This window comes from Equus przewalskii, chromosome 2, assembly GCF_037783145.1.
Source record: "Equus przewalskii isolate Varuska chromosome 2, EquPr2, whole genome shotgun sequence".
NCBI classification, from domain to species: Eukaryota; Metazoa; Chordata; class Mammalia; order Perissodactyla; family Equidae; genus Equus; species Equus przewalskii.
The window spans coordinates 11,463,103-11,489,396 of NC_091832.1; the positions used below are offsets into that span (position 1 = coordinate 11,463,103).

Here is a 26,294-nt window from a genome sequence, read left to right on the forward strand (position 1 = left end):
AAGAACTCTGGCCCCATGGATTGTGTGATGAGTCACCTGTCATCAGGTAGAGCAAAGGGGAAGAGTGTTGGGAGTAAGAGGTTAGATGGGTGAGGAAGCAGGTCAGGAAGAAATGGCCCCTTGAAAGGCTACCTTCAAGGAATTCTTCCTGAAATATATTGTGTTTTACCTTCTGAATTATGGGCCTTGGATATGACCTTGAAGGAGAGAGTCATGAAAAATGTGCGGGTGAGAGACTTGAAGATTCACTTGTCCCCATCCCTTGCTCTTTTGCATATAATCTCCATGACTTTTTCAGGGCTCATCTCTCTCTCTCTCTATCAGTCTGCGCTTAATGAAGGCCTATACATCCTTCAAGACCCCATTCTTGTTTTTAGTTTTGTCCTTCCCTGGGTGGACTCAGTATACTATTCATTCCTCTGGTACAGGCCTTGCATATTTTATTCTTCTAAGTTAGATTTCTGCCTTTACCTAGACTGTTTGCTCACGAAATATTTGCTGAGTGAATGAATGACTGAACAAATGAGTATTCCTAGGATGTACTTAGGAATGGGATTATTATCCCCCCTTACAAGAGGAGAAACTGAGTCTCAGAGAATTTACATTGCTGGCTTGCATGTAGTGAGCCTAACCTGGGGCTGAGCCTCCTGAGTCCAACGCCAGTGCTTTATCCACTGGCACAGTCGCCCTTTGTCACCACTGAAGAGTGGAGTGGGACAAACCCCAGGGAAAACTGCAGTCAGCTGAGTCAGGCCACTTGTGAGTCCAATAGAGAAGTGTTCTAATCCCAGCTGGGGCTCTGCCTGAGTGTTTTCTGACAGCCACATCACTTTACTTCTCTGTAACTAGTTTTCATCTCTAAAATGGTTATAATAAATAAACCAACTTCACCTACTGAACATTTGTAAAATGGACTGTGGATTCCTCGATGCCAGGATTCATGTCTGTTTTGCTTGCAGCTGTGTCCCAGCACCTAGCATCCTGACTGGCAAATAGTAGGTGCACATTAAGTGTTTGAGTAGGAAATTGATGAGCGGAAAGTCGACATGGCCATTATCACGGTCAGCTGAGAAAGCTTTTCTCCCACTGTTTCCCAAGGTGGATCCTCCACAGTTAATCAACTCTGGTGGCCAAGTCTAAGCTCTGCCCTCACCCTTTGCCCTCACCACAGGTGGGTGGGGCAATTCTCAACTGACTGACTTGGGCTGGGCTGATCAGGGGAGGTTGCAACAGTCAGGCAAGTCAATGCTCCAGAAGCCTCTGCACCATGAGTGTCTCTGGGCTGAGCACCCCCAGACCTCTGGGCAGTATCTCTGGGTTCCTGCAAGTGGCCTCCCTGCTCGGCCTGGTTCTGCTGCTGCTCAAGGCCGCCCAGCTCTACCTGCGCAGACAGTGGCTGCTCAAAGCCTTCCAGGAGTTCCCGTGCCCTCCTTCCCACTGGCTCTACGGGCACAGCCGGGAGGTAGGAAGGAGTGGGATGGGATTGGGGAGGGTCGAGGGGGCTGGGGCTCTGAGAGCCTGGTCAGCACGTCCATCTGACAAAGCCGTGTTGTATGATGAGCATGTGTCCCCTGGGAGAACCCAGTTTCCCTCTCAGGTCTCTGCTCCTCAGCCCAGTCTGGGGAGCTCACTCCTTCACAGGGAGCCTGTGCCGGTGTTCTTCCCTTCCTTAGGTAGATTTGCAGGCTGATCTGACAGCCCTGCACTTTAGGACAATGACTGTTCCTTCCTGAATCTCCTCCCTCTCAAGGCTGAGCAGCCTCAGCTGTTCTCACAGAAAAGGCTTCTAGATGCCTCCTTGCCCCAGTCACTCAACCCCAACCCCTCTGTCTGGCCCTGAGCCTGCCTGGGAACACAAACATCACTCTATGTGTCCCTGCCCTGTGGGGTTCACAGTCTGTGGAGAAGATAATCAGAAATCTAAGAAGGTGTCATGTCACAGGAAAAGAGCTCACTTGCTGATCTGAGGGTTGATGTCAAGTGTAGGGGGACAATGAGCTCGATGTGCATGAGACTGAGCAATTTTCCAGACTGGTGATTTCATTCATAAAACCCTGATAGGTTGCTGGCACACATGAGTGAGAAGGTTTCCAGGATGGCCCCAGGTAAGGAGCACTGACATTTGAGTTGTGCCACTGAACAGAGTCTGTTTGCCTCCCAGCTCTCATCCCCAAACCCCTGCACTGTGAGCTCCTTGGGGCTGAGGATGTCATCCCCCTTCCTGTGTCCCAGTACCCAGCACAGAGCCTGACACATAGGGATGCCTCACCCAGGTGTGTGAAGTGACAGAGGAAGGAGCAGCCTGCAGGTTGAGTGAGAGACCGTGCCTCCCCAGCCAGCTCTGTTAGCACTGATCGCTGTGGGGAGAGGGTGCAGAACATAGGAGGCAGGGTGTTGGAGAGACTTGAGGCTTCCTCTCTTTTCAGAGAAGGAGGAAAGGTGATTATTAGCAGAGTAGCCAAGACAGGAACTGGTATATCAGCCACAGAGAGACACCCAAAGCCCAGTCTGTTCAGGCAATTTGTACTGATGACTCTAGATTATTTCCTGAATTGGGGAAATTGTGACCTTTTGTTGACGTAGTTGTCAAATTCCTGAGCTAGGATTTGACAAAGGAGCCACTAAAGTTTCCTCCAGTGACATTCTCATGACACGGATGGTCATTAGATGATAGGTAGACCCAGGAAGTAGATCATTTCTATTTACATAACTAACACACTCCTGGTGCTGAATCACCTCTCACCTTCTGCTGGCCTGACAGATATTGCAGCCAAGTTTTTCTTTGCTTATAATACTGTCTGAGATTTTCATTTATTCAATACCTCTGTTATTTCTGAGTCTGGAATTAGAATGCCACATGTAATTAGTTTGAAACTAATCTTTCAGGTCAGATGTCAAGTGACAATTTGGGGCAATTCAGCATATGGGCTCTGTTGTCAATCCACCTAGATTCACATCGCAGCTTTGCCTCGTACTTTGAATACCCGCTTTATGCCTCAGTTTCCTCATCTGTAAATTGAGGATGATGATACTAATAGTACTCAAATGACTTATTATAATCTTAGAATTGGGCCTGGAACAGACAAGGGCCACAGTTACACTCACTCTAATTTCTATGATTTAAAATAATATCAATGCCTGTGAAGGACAAGCATTTTGTAGGCTTAACAAACTCACTGCATTAAATAGGGACGAAATCCAGCAGGAACTATGAAAGGGGACTCACAACTTTGGGATCCACATAGTCCCAACAGCCCCATATTTCTCTGTGTCCTCCCTTCTATTGCAGGTGTAGCTTCCCCGTCAGCAGAGCCCGCACATTTGGCAATGGCCTGTGTGGCCCATTATTTCCTGTCTACCTACTCTCCTTGTGTCTCCCTTTGGGGAAATTCCTTTGTGGCTGCAGTTCCCAGGAACAGCCAGGTGAGGACAGCTATAGTGGAGCACTGCCTGCCGAGTGGCCCCAGCCTGGAGCCCACATGGGCACTGGGTGTTTCCCTACAGCATTAGTACCACTGCCACCATGGGCACCATCTCCTATACAAGAGTCTCAACTGGCTGTGGCCAGACATTCTCAGGGACGGATGGCAGACCCAGCCATTGACAGGAGGGCTGACAGATCAGTAGGCACCTGAATGGCCCAGAGAGGAGAATGGACACGCAGAACACAGTTTAGCTCCTTGGGGTCCCTACGGGAACTAGTGACAGTACCCAGAAGCAGGATTTTCATGAAGCTGACTGGCTTGGGCACTAAGTAATCAGAAAGAAGGCAAGCTGCTGTGCTGAACTACAGTCCTCCAGGCCTCTGCTGGGCCAGCATGAGGGGATCCTAGAGGCCCAGGTAACATAGCTAGGGTGGTAAAAGGCTCCCAATGGTCAGTCTCTACACTGGATCAAAGAAGAAGGGCAGCCCCAGGGATGTACATGACCTGGACCAAAGAGGGGCCTTCTGAAGTTATTCAAGCAGGACACTTCTCAGTTAAGGGCAGGATTGTCTGCCCCACCCCCATCCACACGAGAACATAAGCTCCATGGTAGCAGAGATATGTGTTGCTCACTGCTGAATCTCCAGCAACAAGGCTGTCGATTGACCCAAAGAAAGTATTCAATACACATTTGTCAAATAAATGAAGGAGCTAATCCATCTGCTCATCTACCCATTCATGTATTTGCTCATTCACTGTAGTGGGAACATTTTGGGATGTCTGCTCAGTTCACCTGCTCTGAGATCTTTTCCCCCACATAGGATGGGACCCTGAAAGCCCTATTCAATGTAGACACAGTTGACTGTAGCAGAGGGACCCCTTGGCCACGATATTACAATCCGATTCTCAGAATAGGATTCCCAGAGCCGCTCACACATGACATGTGGTAGATGGTAATGTCCCAACCCCAGAAGGGTAAAAATGCCCTTCTCCACCATGGAGACTCAGCTCCACAAGGTCAGGGACCGTTTTGTGTTTGTTGGTGGCTTTATCACCACCTTCTAGAAACACGTCTGGTACAAGGTAGAGCCTTCATAAACATTTGTTGGGAGAGTGAATGCATGCGTGTACAGAGAGGAAGAATGACAGACTCAGTGCTGACAGCTCTCCAGTCCCTGCATCTGCCCCTTCCACGCTCTGGCTGCCTCCTGCCCTTGGGCTCCATGAGATGCCCTTGGGCTCCATGAGGCACCCTTGGGTCCTCGGCATTCTTTGTTGTCCTTTTCCTTGTCTTACATTAGCTCAAGATTATTCTGTTACTTGCAACAAGAATTTTAATGAAGACTCACTCATTCACTTTCCTACATGTACTCATTCATTCCCTCATGAACTTATTCCTTCTTTGAAAAATAAGGCATAATTCCTATGAACCATGCTCTATGCTTGCTCTAAGAACACAGAGATCACAGGTATTAAAGGTAAGTTTGACAACACAGTGCACAGCAATGAGAACATTGAGTTGAAATATGATACTGGAGACACCCAGGGAGCCTTGGGAACCTGGGGGAAGGATACCTTGAGGTCAGCAGGGTTGGACTGAAACGCAGCTCACCTGGGCATATCCTTCAACCTGGGTTTCCTCATTCTTTAGTGACACAGGGTCACATAATCATCCATCCCTCACACAGGTTTGCCTTGAGCAGTCCATAATTGTTCTAGGTTCCTAGGGCTGCCATTACAAAGTACCACAAACTGGGTGGCTGAAACAATAGAAATGTAGTATCTCACAGTTCTGGAGAGTAGAGGTCCAAAATCAAGGTATTGGTAGGGTTGTTTCCTTCTGCAGCCTTTGAGGGAGGCATCTGTTACAGGCTCTCTCCTTAGCTAGTAAATCAGTATCTTCCCTACATCTCTTCACATCATCTTCTCTCAATGATTGTCTGTCTCTGTGTCCCAGTTTCTCCCTTTTTATAAAGACACAAATCTTATTGGATAAAGGCCTACCCTAATGGCCTCACTTTAACTAGATTACCCTATAAAAACCCTATCTCCAAATAAAATCATATTCTGAGATACTGGGGGTTAGGACTTCAACTTACGAATTTGACGGGGACGCAATTCAACCAATAGCTCTAATATAAGTCTGTGCAAAATTTTGTACACCATGGAGTCCACTACTGAGGCCAAGTCTTGGTGAGAGAACAAGACACCAGATCAGATCCCAGCTCTTCAGAAATGGCTCCAAACTCCTAATCACTGCTGATACGTCTAAAAATATCTCTGTGTGGCCATTCTGCCCTTCACCAACACTCCAAGTGTTGGAGCTAAAGAGAAAGGTTTTATTGATTCATATTTTCCTTTGTGACAGTTACAAGAGGACCAGGACCTACCAGAGCTTCTGAAAAGGGTAGAGAAATTCCCATGTGCCTGTCCTCACTGGTTATGGGGAAGCAAGGTTCTCTTCACGGTCTATGACCCTGACTACATGAAGGTGATCCTGGGGAGATCAGGTGAGAGCAAAACCCACACCCTGGGGCAGCTCTTCCCTCTTGTGTCCATGCTCCTGGGTCTGTGAAATTCCAGAAGAGACTGGCAGTTCAGCCATCAATACCTGACCCTCTTCCAACTACCCTCCAGCCAGAAGCCAGCCTAAGACCAACACTGTTTACATAAACTGAAGGCTTAGGGAGCTGTGTGGGGCTGAATTTCTTATTTCTTCTTTCTTTCTTTCTTTCCTTTTTAACCAAATGGAGATGATCTGTTATGTAAATTGCCCCAGAATGAAAGACAATTTCCTTTGCACCCTGACTTGGGTTTGGCATCTCTAACTGTTGCCTGTCCTGGCTCATGGGATGGCTAAGACACCATCAATTGCAGAAAAATCAGCCTTCTGTGTTTTCTTTGGCACTGAGGACAGAGCTAGTGTTTCTTGCAGATTCAACATCCTAGTCCTGTGGGTGCCTTGCTGCTGGGACACTGAGTCTGCCTTCCTGAGTCCACAGTGACTATCAGGACAGAGAGTCAGGGAGCGGAGGCAGATGGGCAGTGGTTAAGATAAACTGGCAGTTGATAATCATCAGGAAGCGATCACAGCCCATGATCTGGACTAAAGCTGGCTCCTGAGAGCTGCTGGTATTGTTTGGTCCCCTGCACCTTGTTGTAATGTCCTTCCTTACCTTTCAGACCCCAAACCTCTTGGTACCTACAGATTCCTGGCTCCTTGGATTGGTAAGTATGTCAAACTAGGACTGCGGTCCACCCACCAGCTCTGTTTGCCAAGAGCTATCTCTTGGACTCAAAGAAAACAGCAGGTGACTGGCTACCAAGTCACCACACTTGTCTCTGGATCAAGCCTCATTTCTCTTCTTGCAACAAGACCCTCCCCCTTCCTAATGGTGGTGAAAGGCCTGCAGAAGCTCAGCTTCTTCCACATTACTTCTCAGCCCTTGCCAAGGATCTCAGCCTGACTTGTATTGAAGTGCATCTATGACCTGCCCCTACTCTTTTTCAAGCTTTATCTCACAGCTGTCATAATCACTTCCTATGTACCAGCCATTATGGGAAACTCTCAGTCCTGAAATGTACTGGACTTTCCTGCCTTTGTCCATGATGAGCCTTCTTCTGACACCCTTGGTTCCTCCCAAATTGTCTCCATTTGTTGTTCTGATCCCATTTCCCACCCCCCACATATCCATCTCTGGCCCAGGGTATGGTTTGCTCCTCTTGAATGGGCAGACATGGTTCCAGCACCGGCGGATGCTGACTCCAGCCTTCCACTACGACATCCTGAAGCCCTATGTAGGGCTCATGGCTGACTCTGTCCGAGTGATGCTGGTAAGGCCATTCGTCTCTCAGCGGCACATGCTCACACACAGCAAAACTCACAGAGGCAAGTCCAGACACATGTGTCCCCCAGACATCCATCAGACATAGGCATCCAGAATAACATTACGAGACAGGGCTCCCAAAGTGAATTGGACAGGACGGTATCCAGGTACCAGCTTAAAACCACACTTTGCTCATCACTAAGGTAAAGGCAGGGCATGGTGGATACAAGGTCTGCTCTCCTCTCACCTCCATGAATTCATCCTGGTGGACTAGAGCAAAGGTCATTCTCGTGGACAACAGGACAAGCTGACCATGGTTAACCTGAGCAGTGGCAGCTTCAGTGGTGGGATGGACAAGCCAGGATGTCACTCAGGTGGGCCCTGACCTGGGGCCCAGGGCTTCTACATGGTTTTGAGCTGCTCCATGGAGGGAAATGGAGTCCAGGATTATACTCTCAGAGCAAGGACCTACCATGACCTCACCTCCCATCAGGACTCTGATTTATCACCAAGTCTTCTCAGTTAACATTTGACGAATGAAAGGAATTGAAGTCCTTGATGCCCCTTCCATGGGAGCCCCAGTAATCTCCCCTTAGGATTTTTCTTGTCTTGACATGTTTGCTCCATAAAGTTGGACTTCTCCTGTCCATCAGGTCTAACTGAGCCCCGTGACAGAAAAGTTTTCCCCTTTGTCTCCGTAAAGAGAAGGTTTTCTGCTCTGCCCAAAGTGGTTATCATGGTAACTTGTTCTTAAAATTCAAAACTAACTCAGACTATTATAACAGAAATGTTTAGTTATATAATAAAAGTTTATGAGAAAATAGGCCTCATGTTACAAACATTTGCCTTACATTCTTAATTTGCTCTAATGCATCTGTTCTGGAAAGTGAGGTATTCTAAACAGGATATCTGGAGAGAGAGAGCGTGGCCTTGTCATCATGAGTCTCCTAGGGGAGAGAGTAGAGTGAATGTCTCCCTCCCACCGCAGGACAAATGGGAGAAGCTCATCAGCCAGGACTCACATCTGGAGATCTTTGGACATGTCTCCTTGATGACCCTGGACACCATCATGAAGTGTGCCTTCAGCCACCAGGGCAGCGTGCAGACAGACAGGTCAGTGATTGCCCTTCAGCTGGAGGGTCTTCTTTCTTACCTACTGGTGTGGACTTACCTGAGTAGCAAGTGGGACAACTTAGATGTTCACCTCTACACTAAGCAAGATTCTGCCCACAGTTCAAGACAAGTTCAAATTCCAGCCAGATCAAACCTTGACCCAACCGTGGATCGCTGACCCCTGGCACAGGTAGAAGCCTGGCTGACCCCACCACTTATAATGAGGGACTGAGGGTCTCAAGGGCTGTGAGATGACAATGACCAATGCCTCAGTGTCCTGTCCCCACTGATTAAGGAAACTTCCACCCAGAGCCCCGCTCCACCTTCAGGTCAGAGGCCTCCCTCTACTCCAGTCTCTTCTGCGTCTTCTCCCTTTAGGAACTCCCAATCCTACATGCAGGCTGTTGAGGACCTGAAGAATCTGTTTTTTTTCCGCATAAGAAATATCTTCTACCACAATGACACCATCTACAGACTGACCTCTGATGGCCGCTGGAACCACCGGGCATCCCAGCTTGCCCATCAACACACAGGTTTTGGCTCCTGCTCCCTGGGCTACTCCCCTCCTTCATCAGGCACATTTCAAAGGGACTGGTCTGACTCCTCAAGTAGATCCAGGCCCCCTGGATCCCCTCCAAGATCTGGGACACACTCATGCTGTGTACTTCCCTGATGCAGGCTTTGGGCACCAACCTGGTGATGTTAGGGTTCCAGGTGCTGTGCACCACATGGGTGATGACTAAGTGAACCCCTTGCTCAGCAGCATTCAAGCCAAGTTTCCATGAGCTGTGCTATTATGGGGATTTTTGACCTGCAATCAGATGGTGCAAGAGCTCTCATCCCTTACGTGCACACACACTCCAACATTCATCCTGATCCACCTGGCACCCAGATTGGGGCAGCAGGAAGATGGGGCTGTTGTGGGTTGCCGTATCTGGGAACCCAGAGCTCTCAGCTCTTCCTTAGAACCACTGTTCTGCCACAGAACGAGTGATAAACTTGAGGAAGGCTCACCTGCAGAAGGAGGGAGAGCTGGAGAAGGTCAGGAAGAAGAGGCACTTGGATTTCCTGGACATCCTCCTCTTTTCCAAAGTGAGTGTGTGTAGGAGAGGGCTGAGGCTTTACCCAGGAGTGCAGAAGATGGGGCAAACCCGGCACTCTCACGGTGCCTTCTCCAGATGGAGAATGGGAGCAGTTTGTCTGATGAGGACCTCCGTGCCGAGGTGGATACATTCATGTTTGAGGGCCACGACACCACAGCCAGTGGCATCTCCTGGATCCTCTACGCTCTGGCCATGCACCCCGAGCATCAGCAGAGGTGCCGGGAGGAGATCCAGGGCCTCCTGGGAGATGGTGCCTCCATCAGCTGGTGAGTGCTCAAGAGACGGGAGAGCCCTGCCCACTCAGCTAGAGAAGGCCCTGGTCTTCCCAGACCCTGCCCGCCCTTCAGGATGGGCTTCGGTTTCAGGGACCACCTGGACCAGATGCCCTACACCACCATGTGCATCAAGGAGGCACTGCGACTCTATCCACCAGTACCAGGTGTTGGCAGAGAGCTCACCAAGCCCATCACCTTCCCTGATGGACGCTCCTTACCCAAAGGTATGCAGTCCATCACACTCACTAACCTCAGCACTCTGCAAGTTTGTAAACAAGGAAGATCAGAAACCACATGTCCTAGAGCTGCTCTGCACTTTCTCTGTTTTGTTTTCCTCTCTAGAAAATCAATACTTACTTTGTAGTTCAGATGAGATGTATGAAATGCTTAGCACAGACCTTGAGACCAACAAAATCTCAGTATAGAAATACTACCCTCTGAATGTTGGTTCAGAAATTATCCCTAAAATTCAAATTCCCTGAGATGTGAGGTCTGGAGAAACAATGAGACAGGGGTAGTGGGAGGTGTGGTTCTTTCCTTTTGGGATCTAGGAAAATGAGGGAGATCAGGGAATCCACTGCCACGGATCAGATGGTCCAGTCACAAGACCCCTCAGGTTGATGGCAGAGAGTAGCTGATGACCACATCTGAAACTTCTGCCATGGTTTCAGGCCATCCCTTACCTCACCTTCCATTGGGTTTGAACCCCAGCCCTGCTACATCCTTCTGTGTGATCATAGGGAAGTCACTCAGTCTCTATGAGGCTCAGGTGCCTCATCTGAACAATGGGGTTATGAGAGCCTTTCCTGGAGGGTGGATGTGAGTATTGAATGGGTTAATGCATATCCCCCAAGAGCTCATGGATGGCACCTGACAAATGTGAGTTTTCACTTGAGTTGCTCCAAAAAGTTAGCCTCCAATTCTTTCTTGCTTCTCAATCCTGGGTCCTGGTTATCTCCTCCTAATCTGTGCACATGAGCTTTGCCGTGTCCACCCCACCTCTCTTGCAGCAGGCTCATTCCACTCAGAGTGATGGGAAGTGGCTTTCATGTCTTTCCTGCATGCACATGCCCCCTCCTGCCACAGGGACAGGGACCCACCCCATGTGTATGATCACTCTGCTCTCTTCTCCTTCTGCCCCATAGGAATCATGATTGCGCTCTCCTTTTATGCCCTTCACCACAACCCGGAGGTGTGGCCGAACCCAGAGGTATGATGGGCATGGGAGGAAGGGATGGGATGATCTCTCCAGACCAACACCTCTTCCCACTCCCAACTTTGGCAATCTTATCCCCTCGTGGATTGGAAGGAGGGACCTGACCCCACCTGCCTTGGTCCTGTTGCTCTCTCTGCAGGTGTTTGATCCTTCCCGGTTTGCACCGGGTTCTACTCAACACAGCCATGCTTTCCTGCCCTTCTCAGGAGGATCAAGGTGAGGTATCCTGTACTTGGGAGAGGAGTGTCACTGCCTGCACACCCGATGTTTGTGACCTCCTATATTCATATTGTGTCTATAGTTATGTCCTTGTGTGTCAGTGCATTGGGAAGGAGGGGTGTGTCTCTATGCACACAAGAAAGGTGGCATTTCTGGGCACCCCACAGGGACTTTGACCCATTGACTTTCCCAATGGCTGCCACAATCAGTGACTGTGGCTGTTCCAAAGTTCGATGTATTCTGGTGTTTTCTACACTTTAGGAGTATGAATTTTCAGAATTAGAATTTTCATGAAAATTAAAATTCAGATGTCTGCATTTCTCCATTATCAGTAATCTTAACAAGTGGTGTCTCTCTTCCCAAGTTTGCTGTCTGGCTCAGGGCCTTTTCTCCGTAATTCTCTGATCCTCCACTCGCTGTCTCAGTGATGTTTGTGTGTGCTGAGTTTACCAGCCCCTTCCTTGTCCTAAGTGTTCAGCCACATATACGGAAGGTTACAGTAGCCATTGGAAGAAAATTTCACACCAGTGTGTGTCATCTCTATTTTTGCAGTCTATCCCAATAAAATTTGACTGCATATTAATATTTACATAACCATGACAACTTTTCCAGTTGGAAAAACTTCTTTATGACACTGGATCTATATACTATAGTCCCAGAGACTCCTTGGTCCTATGTTGGCATAAAGCACAACAATGAGGACAATCAACTGCTTTTGAGAGAAGATCCACTATTCCGTGTATAACACATGGCTTTGAAAGCTTCCTGGTGTGTAAAATCTAAAGCACACTCGAGACAGCTGTTGAGCTGGACAAGTCCACTCCAGAGCGGCTGCTGTGAAAATCCTCCAGGGCTGCTGAAATCGTCCTGTGAAACAGGAACTTCTGAAAAAATTGTAAGTTGTTACTAGAAACAAGTTTTTTCTGAATCCATAATTCTATGAATTCTTCAAATGGTGAAGCAACTTTCACAGAACAGGCTTTAAGCAAGCTGTTCTTCCAGAAATGGGCTGTAGGAATTGCTTTCACCTAGAACTTGGTCCTTCCTCATAGACTTGGGCTGCAGGCTGTGGCTGCCACTAGAGGATGGGAAAGTATTAGAAAGCTCATTTCCTAGGTCAGACTTAATGTCTACATTCCCTTTCAGTCTTTTTTCTTGGTCAATTCAATTAACTTCATTCAGTTATAAAACTATGTACTAAGCCCAACTCTGTGTGCCAAGTCCTGTGCTGGCAGATGGGAACACAGAGATGAAAGATACTGTCCCTGCCTCCAAGACTTCATAGTCAAGAAACAAATACCTCTACTCAAGACACACATCATTCATTCATTCATTCTTTCAGTCACTCATTCACTCATAGAGCAGATTGCTGGATGCTCCATGTTCCTGGCACTGTCCTGGGCACAGGACAGTGATGTGTCCTTGAGTAAAATATTCATGGTGACTTGGGGGCTGAGGAAGAAAAGGTAGAGCCAGCAGAGGGGTGAGGGCGGCTGTCATTGGACTTAGCCTTGAGCATGTGGCAGGCAGAGGTGGAGGGAGGCATTCTCAGCGATCTCAACAAGAGCTGAGCTAGGAAGTGGAGCTGGACAGGTAAGAGGTGAGTGAGGCAACAACCCATAGAGGGCTTTGGTGCCAGCTGAGGAATCTGGACAAGTCCTTCCTATGATGGAGGCACAGGAGGGTCTGAGCTGGGGTGTTGCTTGGTGTAGAGGGAGGGGAGGCAGGCAGACAGAAAGTCCAGATGATGAGACTGAAGGATGACAAGGAGGGACATTCCTGGACTATATTGGAAGGCTACAGAAGCTGGTTGACTGAGGGGATGAGGAGGAGGCAGGGGTCTAGACCACTGATTTGGAGGCATATAGTATAACAGGCTGAGGGTCACTAACCTCTGGACCCTCCAGGAAGCTTCCCTGTTGCCACTTGGCCTTCCTTATACAACTCCATCTTGTCCTCTTTCTGAGGATCAGGGTCTCTGTGTGTCCCCATAGATGTAGAGGATCAGAGAGTCTGGCCCAGCCTGTTGCCTACCTTCCCCGACCCGTTCTCCAAGTTGTGAAACCAGAAACTGCTTGTGGAGGGAGTGAACAAACTAATAATAATATTTTTGGTGATTCGCTTGACTTGACTGGTGACTAGAGCGCTGACCCTCACCTACCGGGATTTCAGGCCTGCTGAGAGCAGAGGTAGCGCCTAGGAGCTAGTCCTGGGGGAGAGGTAGGCTTTGACAGAGGCCAAGTGGAGAATGCAAACCAAAGCTTGGGGTAGAGGTGTGTGACCTGGAGGGATGGGATGGGGGCTGGGCCACATGCAGGAGGGCCCTGAATGCCCTGTTCCTGGCTGGGGCTTAGTAGTCAATTCCTGCCCAGTTCAGAACAAAGTTGGAAGCCACTTCTCATTTTGATTTCCCTCCCTGGCCCAGGAACTGCATCGGGAAGCAGTTTGCCATGAAGGAGTTGAAGGTGGCCGTGGCCCTGACTCTGCTCCGCTTTGAGCTGTCACCAGATCCCTCCAGAGTCCCTGTTCCCATTCCAAGAATTGTGTTGATGTCCAAGAGTGGGATCCACCTGCATCTCAGGAAGCTGCTCTAACCCTTGTGGGGACAATGATGGGCTCTGAGTCACCCCTGCAACCATCCTGTCTTCCTGTCGCTCTCTCCTGCCCCTGCCTGTCTGCCCACTGCCTACTTTCTATCTGCCCACCTGTCAGCCTACCTGATCTCCTGCCTCCTGCCCATCAGACTGTTGCCCTTCTCTCTCTCATTCTCTCCAGGCTTCCTACCTGTTTGTGTGTGTGTCTCTGACTCACCTGCAGCTCTGACTGTCACCCAACTCCTCACCTTCCTGTCCTCTAGCCTGTCTGCCTGTCTATCCCCATGTTAGTTTCCTTTGCTGCTATAATAATTTACTGCAAGTTTATTCTCTTATGGTTCTGGAGTCAGAAGTCTGAAATATCTTTGCTGGAACGCAAACAAGGTGTTGGCAGGGCCACCCAACCTCCAAGGATCTAGGAGAGAAAATCTTTGCCTTCCCAGCATCTAGAGCTGCATTCCTTGGCTCCTGAAGCCTTCTCCATATTCAGATGCAGCAACATCTTCAAGTGTCTCTCCGTTCTGTCTTCACCGGGCCTTCTTGTTTATGAGGACCTTTGTGGTCACATGAGCCCACTCAAATAAGACAGGACGTAGTCACAGGTCCAGGGATTAGGACGTGGACACCACAGGGAGCCAGTATTCAGCCTGCAGAGTCACTGTGTAACTACCATCTCTCTGTCCTCCCAATAACTGATCTCTTCTGTCTGTTAGATGTCTACCCTTTTGTCATTCACACACCTTCTCTTTCTTTCCCACATTCTGTAATAAATTTCACAATGTTGCATGGAGTTTTGTCTTCCCTTTGAAGGAGACGGATGGAAGACAAGCGAGAGAAGGGGAGGGAAGACAGAGGAGACAAGGAAGGGAGATTTTATCTGCTCTGTGGTGCCAGGACCCCAGCAAAGCCAGTCATATCGCATTGCCTCAGAGGGCAAGGTGTGGGCTTCTGTCCAGGAGGGACTGGGAGAAGCCCAGTTGGGCAGATGGCTGGGCTGGTGGGAGAGGACGTCACATCCCAAGCAGTAAACAGTGACACCTCCCCCACAGGACAACCTCTTGGCAGTCCCCTGCATCTCTGGTCGGCTACTCTGAGGGAGGAGGGTCTTCTTCAAGCCCGTCACAGTTGGGGACTTCGTGGGGACTGGTCCTCCTGTCCCTGGGTCCTGACCCTGTACCAGGCCCCTTTGCACTCCTCCACCAGCCTCTCTCAACCCAGCCCTGCTCTCCTGGTGGTTCTTCACATAGTTCCCTCCCCCTCCCACCTCCTGCCTTTCCCAGCCCAGGGTCCTTGATATTATAGACAGACATCCTACAGCCCTCTGCCTGTGCTATGATGCCACAATCTGCCTCCCTGAAGGGGATTGCGCCCAGCCAGTGCCTGTAGTCAGGACCTCTCTCCCAGTCTCCTGGTCTCCTACTCCAGGAAGCCTTCCCTGATCCCTCAGGCCAATTAACCTGTAACTTTACCAAGCCCTTACTGTCAGTTCTGCTCACTTGACACACAGAATGCCACCTGGTGGAGGAAGGGATCTCTGTCAACGTCCACCTCTTGTCTCCTCCTCCAGCCTATAAGGGTCTAGGGTGCAAGGCCAGGTATTTGTCATCTTCTGCATCCCTAGCACAGGAACTAACCTGGGGTAGGGCTCAGTGAGTTTATGGAGTGAATAAATAAAAGATCAACTGAATGAATGCAAGAATGAAGAAAGTCTAAGGTTCTAAGATTCTAGGGTGCTAAGATTCTTTGCAGTCTTAGAAGTCTAGTGTTGGTCTTCAGGCCTTCTAGCATGTGACCAAACGTCCCAGTTAGGACATCTCTCCCTGGTGCTATGGCAAGCCGCACCCGAATCATCCCACCTCTGAGACTTTGCTGCTATGTGTCACAGGACAAGGAACAGGTCATGTTTGCAGGAGAAACAGGGAAACCATGGTTAAGCGCCCCTGCTGCTATCCAGTGAACCCCATCCCAGAGGATGGTGCGCAGGCCCTCTGGGACCAGTTCTCAGCTGGGCGCGCAATCACCCGAGCCGTCAGGCGAATGTCCAGAAAGCCCAGGTGCCGGTTCCGGATCTTCTCCTGCTCTTTCTCATCCTGCAGGGCTGCCTTCCGTTCCCTGATGACCTGGTCTGGGCCAGAGCACAGGGTGTTACTGGCTGGGGACCCAACCTCAGCTCTAAGGGGAACCAAGCTCTTGCAAAGGGACAGACCCTGGAGGGGCTGAGAGGAGCTGGACTAGAAGCTGGGTTTTCCGTGGGTGGGCCCTGTGGCAAAGGCCCACCTGTGTGGTCGTGGGCCACCTGGAAGGCCTGCAGGAAGTGGCGGCCATGATGGATGAGTGAGTAGATGAAGTCGTTGTGGTACTGGAAGGACTCGATGCGCTGCTGTGTCAGCAGAGTGAGCTCGCTGACCGCCTGGTAATAACTACTGTCCCTGCACAGCCGAGAAAGGGAGGGTCTCTCAGACGCTGACCTCCAGCAGAAGCCAAGCAGCTCCATTCCAGAATCCTCCCCAACTGCAGTGCTTTCTGCCTTCCTCTCCCTGTCCTTAAGTCTCCCCACTAAAGCCAGACTCCATCTCCACATCAGGGGCAAGGCCCAGCTCCTCCTGACCTGGAGATCCCTAGGGCATGACCCTATGTTCTCTCAGACCATGGCCCAGGAGTCCTGCCAAGTCTCCCCTCGGAGCTGGTCTGGGTGGAGAGTGTGGTCAGCCCCAAGTGCCCCCTGACCTGTGACCCAGGCCAGTGTCTGCTTTGCCAAAGGTGCAAAGTGTGCATGAAGGTGTCCAGCGCCAGGTGGCCCACATCACAGAAGATGTCAAAGCTCTTATCCTCACGAGCCTTCTCCTCCCACTTGTCCTGGGGCACAGAGATGGAAGGTAATGTGAGGGGCCAGCTGGACTGAGTGACCCACCCCTGCCCTCCAGAACCCACAGCCGGTCCTCTTCACGTGCACCCCCAGTCCCTGGCCTGGCCTCCATCCTGCCAGAATGTCAGGGTGGGGGTGGGCAGGGGCTGCAAATCAGAGGGTGGGACCAGAAGGCAGGCTTTGCACATGCACAAGGACACTTCCTCCCAGTGAGGGCAGCCTGCATAGACGGGAAAAGGAGGCCCGAGGGCTGGTGAGCTCCCCAGCACAGTCTGTGAGTAAGTCAGGCCTGCAGTCATGCTGGGGAGGAGTTCCTGCAAAGGGAAGATCCTAGCCCTGGTAACCTCTGGGGATTATCAGCCCTGAGACCCTGAGCCTGCCGCCTGACCCCAGCATCCCTTTTAGAGATGAGGCACTAATGGCATTGTTTTAGGCAGTCGAGGGGGACAGAGAATGAGGAGGAGACACATTTTAGGTGTGAAAGACCTTCCTAATATCCTCACATACAGGCAGCCCTCAAATCTGCTACAGTAGGAGCCTTCTTGGGGCCCCACGGAGGCCCTTTGGTCCAGGAGGGAGGGCTGGGTCTCCTGGTGGAGACGAGGGCCAGGGCTGCCTGGCCACTGGGACCTTCAGCACCTGGTCAGCACCTGCACTCAGCAGGCGGCAGGTGGAGAAGGCTCAGCACTGCTGTGGCAGGCAGAATGGGGCCTCAGGGCCTCAGGGATTCTCCTCGCTGCCCTCCCCCAGGGAAAACCGGGTGGGGAGGGTCTGGCCAGCAGCCACAGCCACCAGGAGCCTGGCAGGGTGCTCACCAGCATTGCATGCATGGAGTCAGCGAACATGGCGACGTAGGACTTCAGTACATCATAATGGAAGCCAGGCGTGAGCAGCTTGCGGTGCTGGAACCACTTGGGCCCATGAAGGACCAGCAGGCCTTTCCCTGGGGAAAGGATGGGAGGGGGAGTGCCCGTCAGTCCACACAATCCTGCCCCACCCATGGCAACCTAGGAACAAGCACACCCCACCCCACCTCACCCCACCCATGTCCTGCCTGCCCAACCTCATATCCCCACCCAGCTCTGCCTTCCAGCCACCCAGACAGCCTCACAGCCTCTGTGACACCTGCATTGGTCCTACCACCCCTCCTTTCCTCATGCCCGGCCCTGGTCACCAAAACCCATAAAATCTCCTAGGACCAACCTAGTGCCACCTCCTCCAGGAAGCTGTTCTGCACGCTCACACATTTTCAGAGCCCTGGCTCTGCCTGAGAGAAGGACTCACCTGAAAGGAGAAGGTACCTGAGCCCCATTTCCCCACCAGCCAGGAGATCTCCTGCCTCCTTCCCTGTCTCCCACGGAGCAGCTGAGCTTAGGAGGGGCCCTTAGGAGCCTGGTAGTCTGGTTAATGGGTAACTGACTAAGTAGACAGGGCAGGGAGGGACAAAGCAGGGAAGGATCCTGGTCACCCAGCTCCAAAGGTCTGGGCTGGGAGGGCAGTTGCCCACTCACCAATCCACTGAAGGAGGAAGTCATAAACATCCGGTGCCTTAGGATCTGCAGGAAAAAGAGAAGATTCAGGCCAGCTGGGGACTGGGGGATCCCAGAGGAGGCTTGGTGATAAATAGGATGGGGACCTCAGCTGCCCAGACTCAGGGGGCAGGCCTGGGTTCCTCCCCACATGGTGCCCTAAGACCTTTGTTCTCAGGAAGCCCCACCCTCTCTCAGGAGCACTGACTCCCTTGGCCATACACAGCTTTGGCATAGTCAGGCTCATAGATGTTCAGGAAGCCAACGAACTGCCCATACCAGAGTGGGTGGGCGTAGGGGAACTGGTGGGCCCAGGACACCACCTTGTCCAGGCTCCCCATCTGCTGGATCTGAAATGGCAACAGAGTTCCAAGCCATTCAGGAACCCAACATCACCAGCCAGGCCACAACACCCTGGGCTGGGAAGAGAGGAGGCTTCCCAGCAGGCCCTGGGAGCATTTCTCCCTCCGCCTGGATACCTTCCCAGCCAGTCCCCCCGTCCATCTCTGGGATCTATCCATCTCTGGGCTCAGGCCCCTCTCCAGCCCCACAGCCACAGCTTTAAGCCCAAGCCACCCTCTTATTGCACTTAGCTTGGCTCAACAACCCCAAACTGGCCAAGCTGCTCCCATCTCCTGCCTGCCACCAACCCTCTGTCCACACTGCAGCCAGAAAGAGCTTTCTCCTCAGCACTAAAGCTTTTTCATTAGAAAGATTATACCAGCTTGTGCAATACAGAAACACCTCGATTCCACCTCTGTTAAGTCATTTGACACATTTTTATTGAGGACCTGGTATATCTAGGACACTGTCTAGACGTCTCAGGGGAATGAAGCAGACAAGGTCCTGCCCTTTCATTCTTGGGGAAGACTGATAATAAGTAAGGAAACAATTAGGGAAAATGATTACAGACAGTAGTGACTGTGAAGAAGGAAATAAATGCTGCGCTATGAGACAGACCAACAGGGAGAGCTGCTTAGATGGAGTGGTCCAGGACAGTTCCTGTTGGAGATGACATTTCAGGTGGAACCCAAAGGATGACAAGGAGCTGGCCAGGTGAAGAGTAAGGGAAGAAGCTTTGCGGTTAGGGAACAGCAGGCACAGAGGCTCTGGGGTGGGAAAGAGTGTGGGGTCTTCCAGGAGCTGCCACTTGGTGGGACAGCGGCCTGAGATGAGATTGGAGGGACCATCCAGAGGGAGGTGTGTGCTCTGTGGGGGTTTTATAGCTCAACTACTCACCCAGAGGAGTTTTGTGTAGATAGAGTTTGTGATAAATACTTTTCTGAAACCTTCTGCTTTTCGTTTAACATATCTGTCCCTCTTTTCAAACTAGTCCATAACCGTCATGTGGCATTCCAGGCCCCTGAGTGACATAACGCCTGGAGGCACCTAGCGCTGGATCCCTCACAGACTAAGCCTCAACTTCCCTCCCTGCAAGCCTCCCCTTCCCAACACCTTCCTCCAAGCCCCCTCCCTGCCTCTCCCGCCACATCCTACTCCCGATCGCCCCCAAACTGTACTAGAGAACGTGCTCCGAACACGCCCTGAGATCCTTCCACCTGTGGGTAAGGACTAACCAAACCGTGTCCCCGTCCCCTGGGAAGCTGACCTTGGGTTACACTCTCCAACTCCGTCTCCCAAGAAACCTGATAACTGGAGAATGTTAACGATTTTGCTAGTGTGGAAATTAATCAAAGAAACCTTAACTACGTTGGCTTCAGGAGGGCCTGGAGGGGAAACACTCACACATACCCCATATGTCACTTACGCCAACTAGGAAGAGAGGGATGCTTGCGTCTCGGACAGGAACTAAAACTACTTTACTACTGAAGGAAGATTTCTCTCCCCACCTGGCAACAGCCCAGCCAGTGAGAAATGCTGCAGCCCAGACAATGAGAAGCTGTTGCCGCCCTGAACTGTTACTTCCCCTCAATGGACTTTCCATTAGAACAGCCACTCCCTACTCCCCCTTTTTCTCTATAAAAGCAGCTCCCTCCTTTGCTTTCTCAATTTGCCTGTGGTGCCATAGCATGCACATCCCAAATCTCAATTCTTTTGGTTATTCCTGAATAAACTCATTTTGACAATAAAATAAGCAATTTCGCTTTTTAAGTTGACACTCAGCAACTTGGCTATGGCAAAAATGAACACGGGCTGGTAAATAACTTCAGAACTGGGAAGAACCATGAATGAACTATAAGGGGGACACCGTGCTTTGGACTTCCCTGAGTTTGGTGACTCCTGTAATGTGCGTGGCCCCTGCAGGAACCCTGGGATTGTTAGTGGGCACTGGAATTTTGTGGGGAATGGAGATTCTCAGACAGGATGGGCCCACACCCACTTCTGTGGATCGCCTGTGTCTGTGTGGATGTGGTGAAGAACGCCTGACCCGGCCTTGCTGGCAAGCAGCCTGGATCCTTGGAGTGGACTGATGATAACAGTGCCCATGGTAGCCTTGTGAGTGTGAATGCTTAGAGCTAAGATGGCCTCCTGGAGTGTGGCATCACCTCTGTGCCTTTGCTTAGACCATTCCTTGCTCCTCACACACCCTCTAGCCAGGATGCCTGCTGAAAATCCACCCATTGCTCAACATCCAGCTTGAATGCCCTTCTCTGGAAACCTCTCCATTCCTCCGTGACTGAAATCTCTACCTCCTCTGGGCTTCTCAGCACTGCTGGGACCTTATCCACATTGTGCTTGGTGTTACAATTGCTTGCATCCAGAACAAAACAAAATTAATACTGTTAACATTGACATTCATTGACCATTTAATGTGTTCAGACACTGTGTTAATCCTGCTATTAAATTCTTTCCTTTAATTCTCAGAAAATTCTATAAAATGGGCACGACCATAATTCCCATTCCACAGATGAGGAAAGGAAGCTCGGTCACATGGTTCGTTGGCCGTGGAGCTGGGATTCACATCGAGGACCCCTGCCTCCACCTCTGGGCTGTGAGTCCAAGTGCACAGATCACACTGTGGCATCTCCAGGTCACCGTGGAGCTCTGCACAGGGCCTCAGACACAGTCCAGGTGGTGGCCCCACCAGCACTTCCTGTGTGGGAGCAGCAGTGCAGATTTCCATTTGTTTTTCCTGCAGGCCCTAGTCTGCCTGCTCTGGCTAGTGTCCAGTTTCACCTCTTGTTTCCACTTTCTGTCTCTTCACGTAGAGAATGGAAGGGGACAGATTTGTGTTGAGTATCTACTATATGCCGGGTTCTATGTGAGCGAGTTCACAGACTGCCTCACGCACCTAATGTGGAACAGATAATTACTCCCATTTTACAGATGAGAAAACTGAGGCTCAGAGATGTGAACTGACTTGCCCAATGCTTGTAGGTTAGTAGCGCTCTAACTCAGGTTAGAGCCCCACACTCTCTTCTGTACATTGAAGTCTGTCAGGGATGCTGTGTTCAGTTGCCTAAATTGTGCACTGCACAATCCAATGTGTGCCATTCATGATGAGGTCTGCACAAGTGCTTGTCCTCCTTTTCCTCCCTATTAAGCACCCTTTCATAGTCCTCATCCACTCAACTAATCCGTGTTGTATCTTCCAGGAAACAGCCTTGAGGAACGACACAGGGCATCTGATAATGTAGCCCCCAGGGATCCTGTCTGGCCTAAGCCACCTCCCCAAGGCCCCTGCGGTTTGGGCCTGGCTGCTTTGGTCTCCAGCCACCCATTTGTGCCTTCTCTGGGGTTCCTCTCCTCCAGGCCTTCTGCAGAGGCCAGTGTAATCTACCCATGGATCCCCTCCCTTACAGCCTCTGAACTCAGCATCCTGAGTTCAATCCAAGGGAGTTGTAAAGATTTCACTACCCTTGTGCACAGCTGTCAAAAATGGCAGAGTGATGAATCTCATCCTCATCCACTGGTAAGAGGGAACCTTCTGGTGTCCCTAACCTCTTGCCTTTCCTGCCTCCTTCCTGGCTCGTGTCCCTGGAAATGTCTCCTTCCCTCTGTGTCTCTCTTGTTTTTCCATCTGCCTTCCTGGGTTTTCCTTGCCAACTTTCTGATCACCATGGCTGTTCCCCTGCTCTCCATTCTTCCCAGGTCCTGGAAGCCCAACTGGACAGAGAGCAATGAGAGGCTTAAGTCACCGGGAAGCCAGACTCACAGGATCTCAGGGTTGGAAGGAGCTCTTGGTGGATCTGGTTCATCTGAGCTCCACTCCCCTCCTCATCAGCCATGAGTGTGACTCTCTGCCGCATCTCTGCCAGGGACTGGAGACCCTGATGTCATGCTGACCACATGTTCACAGCCTGAGCTGGCCCCTGCCTCCCTGTGCCAGCTTTCTCCTATGTGCCCTTATTGTTCCAGGAACCTGGTAGGAGTGAGGACAGCTCTCCACACCTGGCCCCACTAGTGGAGCTGCAGCCTCTCCAAGAGGACTGGGCATCCTCTCTTGGGGACATATGACTGCCTGGCCAGCTCCTCAGGGTTACACAACTTGGTACCTCAGACCTGTCTTCAGATGCCCTGACTGAGACCCCTACAGTGATCTGACATCTGGGGCAGCTTGTTTTTCTCCAGGAAGAAGGAAGTAGGGAAAGAGAAAATCATGGAGGTAATTCACTGAGCTCAGCTCCCCTGTCACACCCCCTCACTGTCACTGTTGCACTCCTTGTTGTCCTACCAAGAACATACAACAGGAGGCATTGGCAAGAGCAAACATAAGTGACTATCCTCTTCTCCTCTCCCCCACAGTCAGAGTAAGCTTTGCTCCGAGAATCAGATCTGAATGAGACATCAACATCACCTAGTGGGACCACACTCCATCTTTATAGGTGAGAACAGTGCAGCCCACAGACCACAGGGAGCTGTCCCACATGAGTCAGGTAGACTGTGAAACTGACTCAGGCTCTTTTGCTGCCTCCCCTGTTAGCAAGCCTGCCCAGGCCAGCAGTCAGTTGACCTGGAGCTCAGTTGGCTAGCCTTCAAGAAACAAGCTGCCTGCTCAGCCAGTCAGTTCAGCCACAGCTCTCCCAGGGGGCTGCTTGAGAAGAAAAATAAACCTGCCCCCCAAATGGGGATGGAGTTCAGAAAAACAGATGGATAGTGAGGGGAGAGTGCAGGGCTTTCCTCTTGCTCATCATGGTGGGGCTCCCTCCAGGCAACTCATGCTCATCTCCAATCCCAGCACCCAGGGTGGCCTGAGCCAGCACCTCAACTATGTGTGAATCCTGCCTCAAGAGCTCACATATCTCTGGTGACAAGAAACTGCTTTTGAAACAGCCCAGCCACCTTTTGACTGTCTTAATTCTTTAAAAGAATTCTTGGTCACTGAACAGAAAGCTACTGGCCTGTGGCTGCCCCTATAAGTCTCCCGTCTGTCTCCGGGGCCACACAGGCTCCCACAGCCCAGGACGTCCTGCAGGGATTGGGGATCAGGGGCCAGGTCCTCCTGGGTCTGCTCTCCTCCGGGATGGACATCCTCAGGTGCCCTTGGGGGCTCTAGTCCCAGTCATCTCCCCCACCACGCAGTCACTGTCCCCACAACAAGATTGGTCAGCACTCTGCATGTGTGTGAGCCCCAGCCAGTGTCAAGGACAGCAAGGCCATGTATTCAAAGCTCAAGGGTTAGCAGCACCTGCCAAGAAGAACCAACTAAAATTGAGAATAGCAGCATCTCTGAAATAACCATAAAAATCAATGAAAAAACTGCACTCAATTTACACAAACTTTTGGGGATTCAACTATGGGCTTGAGCAGAGAGCCATGGGAACCTACAGGGAGGGGATCTAATGTGTCATGCCTCAAAGAGCAGAGAAGTGACTCCTCCCACAGTGGAGTGACCAATAGGTGGCTTCATCTTCCAGCCTCTTTTTCAGAGACGTGTGCTACTGCATATGTACATATGAACATGCAACACACAGAAGGAACCTCTGGCTCAATAGGAAGAGCAGAGGGACTTTGGGCGAGATTGACATGAGTCACCACGACTCCCCTAGGCACACATATTGGCTAAGAAGTGATGGTGGTGTGAAAAGTTGACAGAGTGGAGCTGTTTGAAAATAGAGCCAGAGCAGCCACTTCAGAGGAACTGCCTGCACGTCGTACTCCTTGAAACTTTGGACAGTTTGGACTGGGCCAGACCTTTAGACTGGGCCAAACAAATATTGACTTGCAAACAACTTTTCATAAACTAACAGGAAAACAGACATCTTGACCACGAAGACCAATAATGATGGATTCTTCCCTCTTAAACTGGTGCTGTCTTTGAAGATTGACAGTGGGCCTTGCCTAAAGTCACAGAGGTTTTGAGTCCAGGTCTTTCAGTTCCAAAGTGAATGCTCTGGCCCCAACCCTCCCTGTCTTCAGCACCAAAGATGAACTCAGTCCCAGCGATGACCGGTTGGAGAGGGAGTACAAGGAAGCAGCCAAACAGCTAAAAGACAGGAAGGCATAGGCCTAAGAAGTGCCCAAGGGTCCAGGGGGCTGCAGACATTGGTCCTCACCCTGTGTGAGCGGCTTTACTGCCATGAGTTGGGTCCGGCAGGGATTCATTCACATATTGAAAAGGGCATGAGCACCTAATCTCAATGCCAGGCATGGTGCCAGATCTGGGGAACACAGTGGGAACAACACAAGCTCTGCCCTCCTGAGCTTACATTCCAGGTGGGGAGAAAGGAAATCAGCAAGAATCAAATACACCAGTAAGATAATTTCAGGCAGGAAAACTCAAGGAAGAAAAATACAGGAGGATAAGGGCAGGGCTGCTACTGTAGATGGGAGCTGCGAGGGTCAGGGAAGGCCCCTCTGAGGTGACATTTGAGCAGTGATCAGCAGAAAGACCTTCTAGAAAACCCTGTAGCACTGGCCAATGTCTACTCAAAACCTTCTCTTTCCTCAACTGTCCCCACCACCCCTCTGCTCCTGGCTCCCAGAAAATTAGCCTTGCTCTACTTCACAGATGAGAAGCCATTGGATAAGAAATATCTAAAAGTCAGAACTGAAGAACCAACTGCCCTCACCCAGCCTCCTCACCTTCCCTTCCGTTCCCATAGAGGAGGCGTCCAGGGCCTCTCCAAGGCCAATCCCTTTGGATTCCAAACTTCCCTTCAAGCACCTCACCCATCAATCAGCCCCTCTCTCTCCCACATCACGGACCTCACCCTCTCCACTGGCTCCTGCCCGTCTGCATTTAAAACAGGTTCAAGTCTCTCCCACTTAGAAAACAAAACAAAATCTCCCTTGGTTCCACTTCCTCTTCTAGCTTACACTCCCTTCATTACCTAACTTCTCAAAAGAGCTGATTCCACTGTTTCCATTTCTTCCCACCTCAGCTCCCACCTCTCTGACACTGCTCTTGCTAAGGGGACCAGTGTCCTCATTGGTGGTAAGCTCAGAAGATTTCCAGATGTGGTGACACAGTCGATTCTCCTCTCTTTCTAGAACTCTTTCCTAGATGTCCTCTCACCTCTCCAGATGCCCCCTCTAGGAGCTCCTCATTGATCATCAATTAATGAAAGACTGTGGCTCCCCCAAATCCAGCCCTTGGCCTCTTCCCACACTGTACCTTCTCCCCATAGGCTCTGACAAGCTCTTGTGGCTTCCTTTCCCATCCACTTGACACTGGTTCCTAAATCAACAGCTACTCCCAACTTATCTTTCTCCTGAGCTCCAGAAACAAGACCAACCACCCCTGGACATCTCTGCGTGACCCCACCAGACCCCTCAGACACAGCATCTCCAAACATGAACACAGCACGTTTGTCCCCCAAATCCACCCCTCTTCCCATACCTAGGAATGGAACCACCATCCACCCTGATACCAGCCAGAAACATGGAATGGAGTTTTCCCCATAATTTATAGCAATACCAAGGGGGATGCCCTGTGGATCCTGCCCCTCTCACCTGCAGGTCCACAAGTGATTCTTACATTGCAATCCACAAACAGGAACTAAGAGAGCAAGATGGAGCAGCTCTCATGAGGAGGGTCCTGCCATGACACTCTCCAAATCCAGAACCTAACATTCTTATGCCCAGAGATAGACAGCTGCCACCAGCCCCTCAGCCTCCTCTTTCTGGGTCTCAGATCCTCACATGTTTACACCTAAACATAGAAATTCATTTCTGCTGCTTACAACCCAGTCTTGTGGCTCAAGGGTCCTTTTCTCTCTTTAG

The 26,294-nt window shown here is 50.7% G+C and overlaps 1 protein-coding gene across 4 annotated transcripts; it reads left to right on the forward strand.

The window, feature by feature from the left end:
- Positions 1–1,172: 1,172 nt before the first annotated feature.
- On the forward strand, positions 1,173–14,558 carry LOC103567431 (cytochrome P450 4A11-like). 4 transcript variants are annotated; one of them, XM_070592841.1, is made up of 13 exons: positions 1,173–1,462; positions 3,290–3,423; positions 5,794–5,935; positions 6,609–6,653; positions 7,132–7,259; positions 8,241–8,365; positions 8,744–8,898; positions 9,351–9,457; positions 9,544–9,734; positions 9,834–9,967; positions 10,889–10,953; positions 11,099–11,175; positions 13,604–14,558. In XM_070592841.1, exons 1-13 carry the CDS (start codon positions 1,246–1,248, stop codon positions 13,770–13,772), a joined length of 1,689 nt encoding a protein of 562 aa, XP_070448942.1. In that variant the 5' UTR covers positions 1,173–1,245; the 3' UTR covers positions 13,773–14,558. The 4 variants fall into 4 exon arrangements, with proteins under 4 accessions (XP_070448942.1, XP_008542316.2, XP_070448943.1 ...); XM_070592842.1 differs by having other exon boundaries at positions 1,200–1,462; positions 8,807–8,898; XM_008544094.2 differs by lacking the exon at positions 3,290–3,423.
- Positions 14,559–26,294: the final 11,736 nt, after the last annotated feature.

Coding starts and splice junctions, on each gene's coding strand:
- LOC103567431 (XM_070592841.1), top strand. CDS start 1,246: ATGCTCCAGAAGCCTCTGCACCATGAGTGTCTCTGGGCTGAGCACCCC. Junction 7,260..8,240: donor ACTCTGTCCGAGTGATGCTG/GTAAGGCCATTC, acceptor CTCCCACCGCAG/GACAAATGGGAGAAGCTCAT. Junction 10,954..11,098: donor AGGTGTGGCCGAACCCAGAG/GTATGATGGGCA, acceptor CTCTCTCTGCAG/GTGTTTGATCCTTCCCGGTT.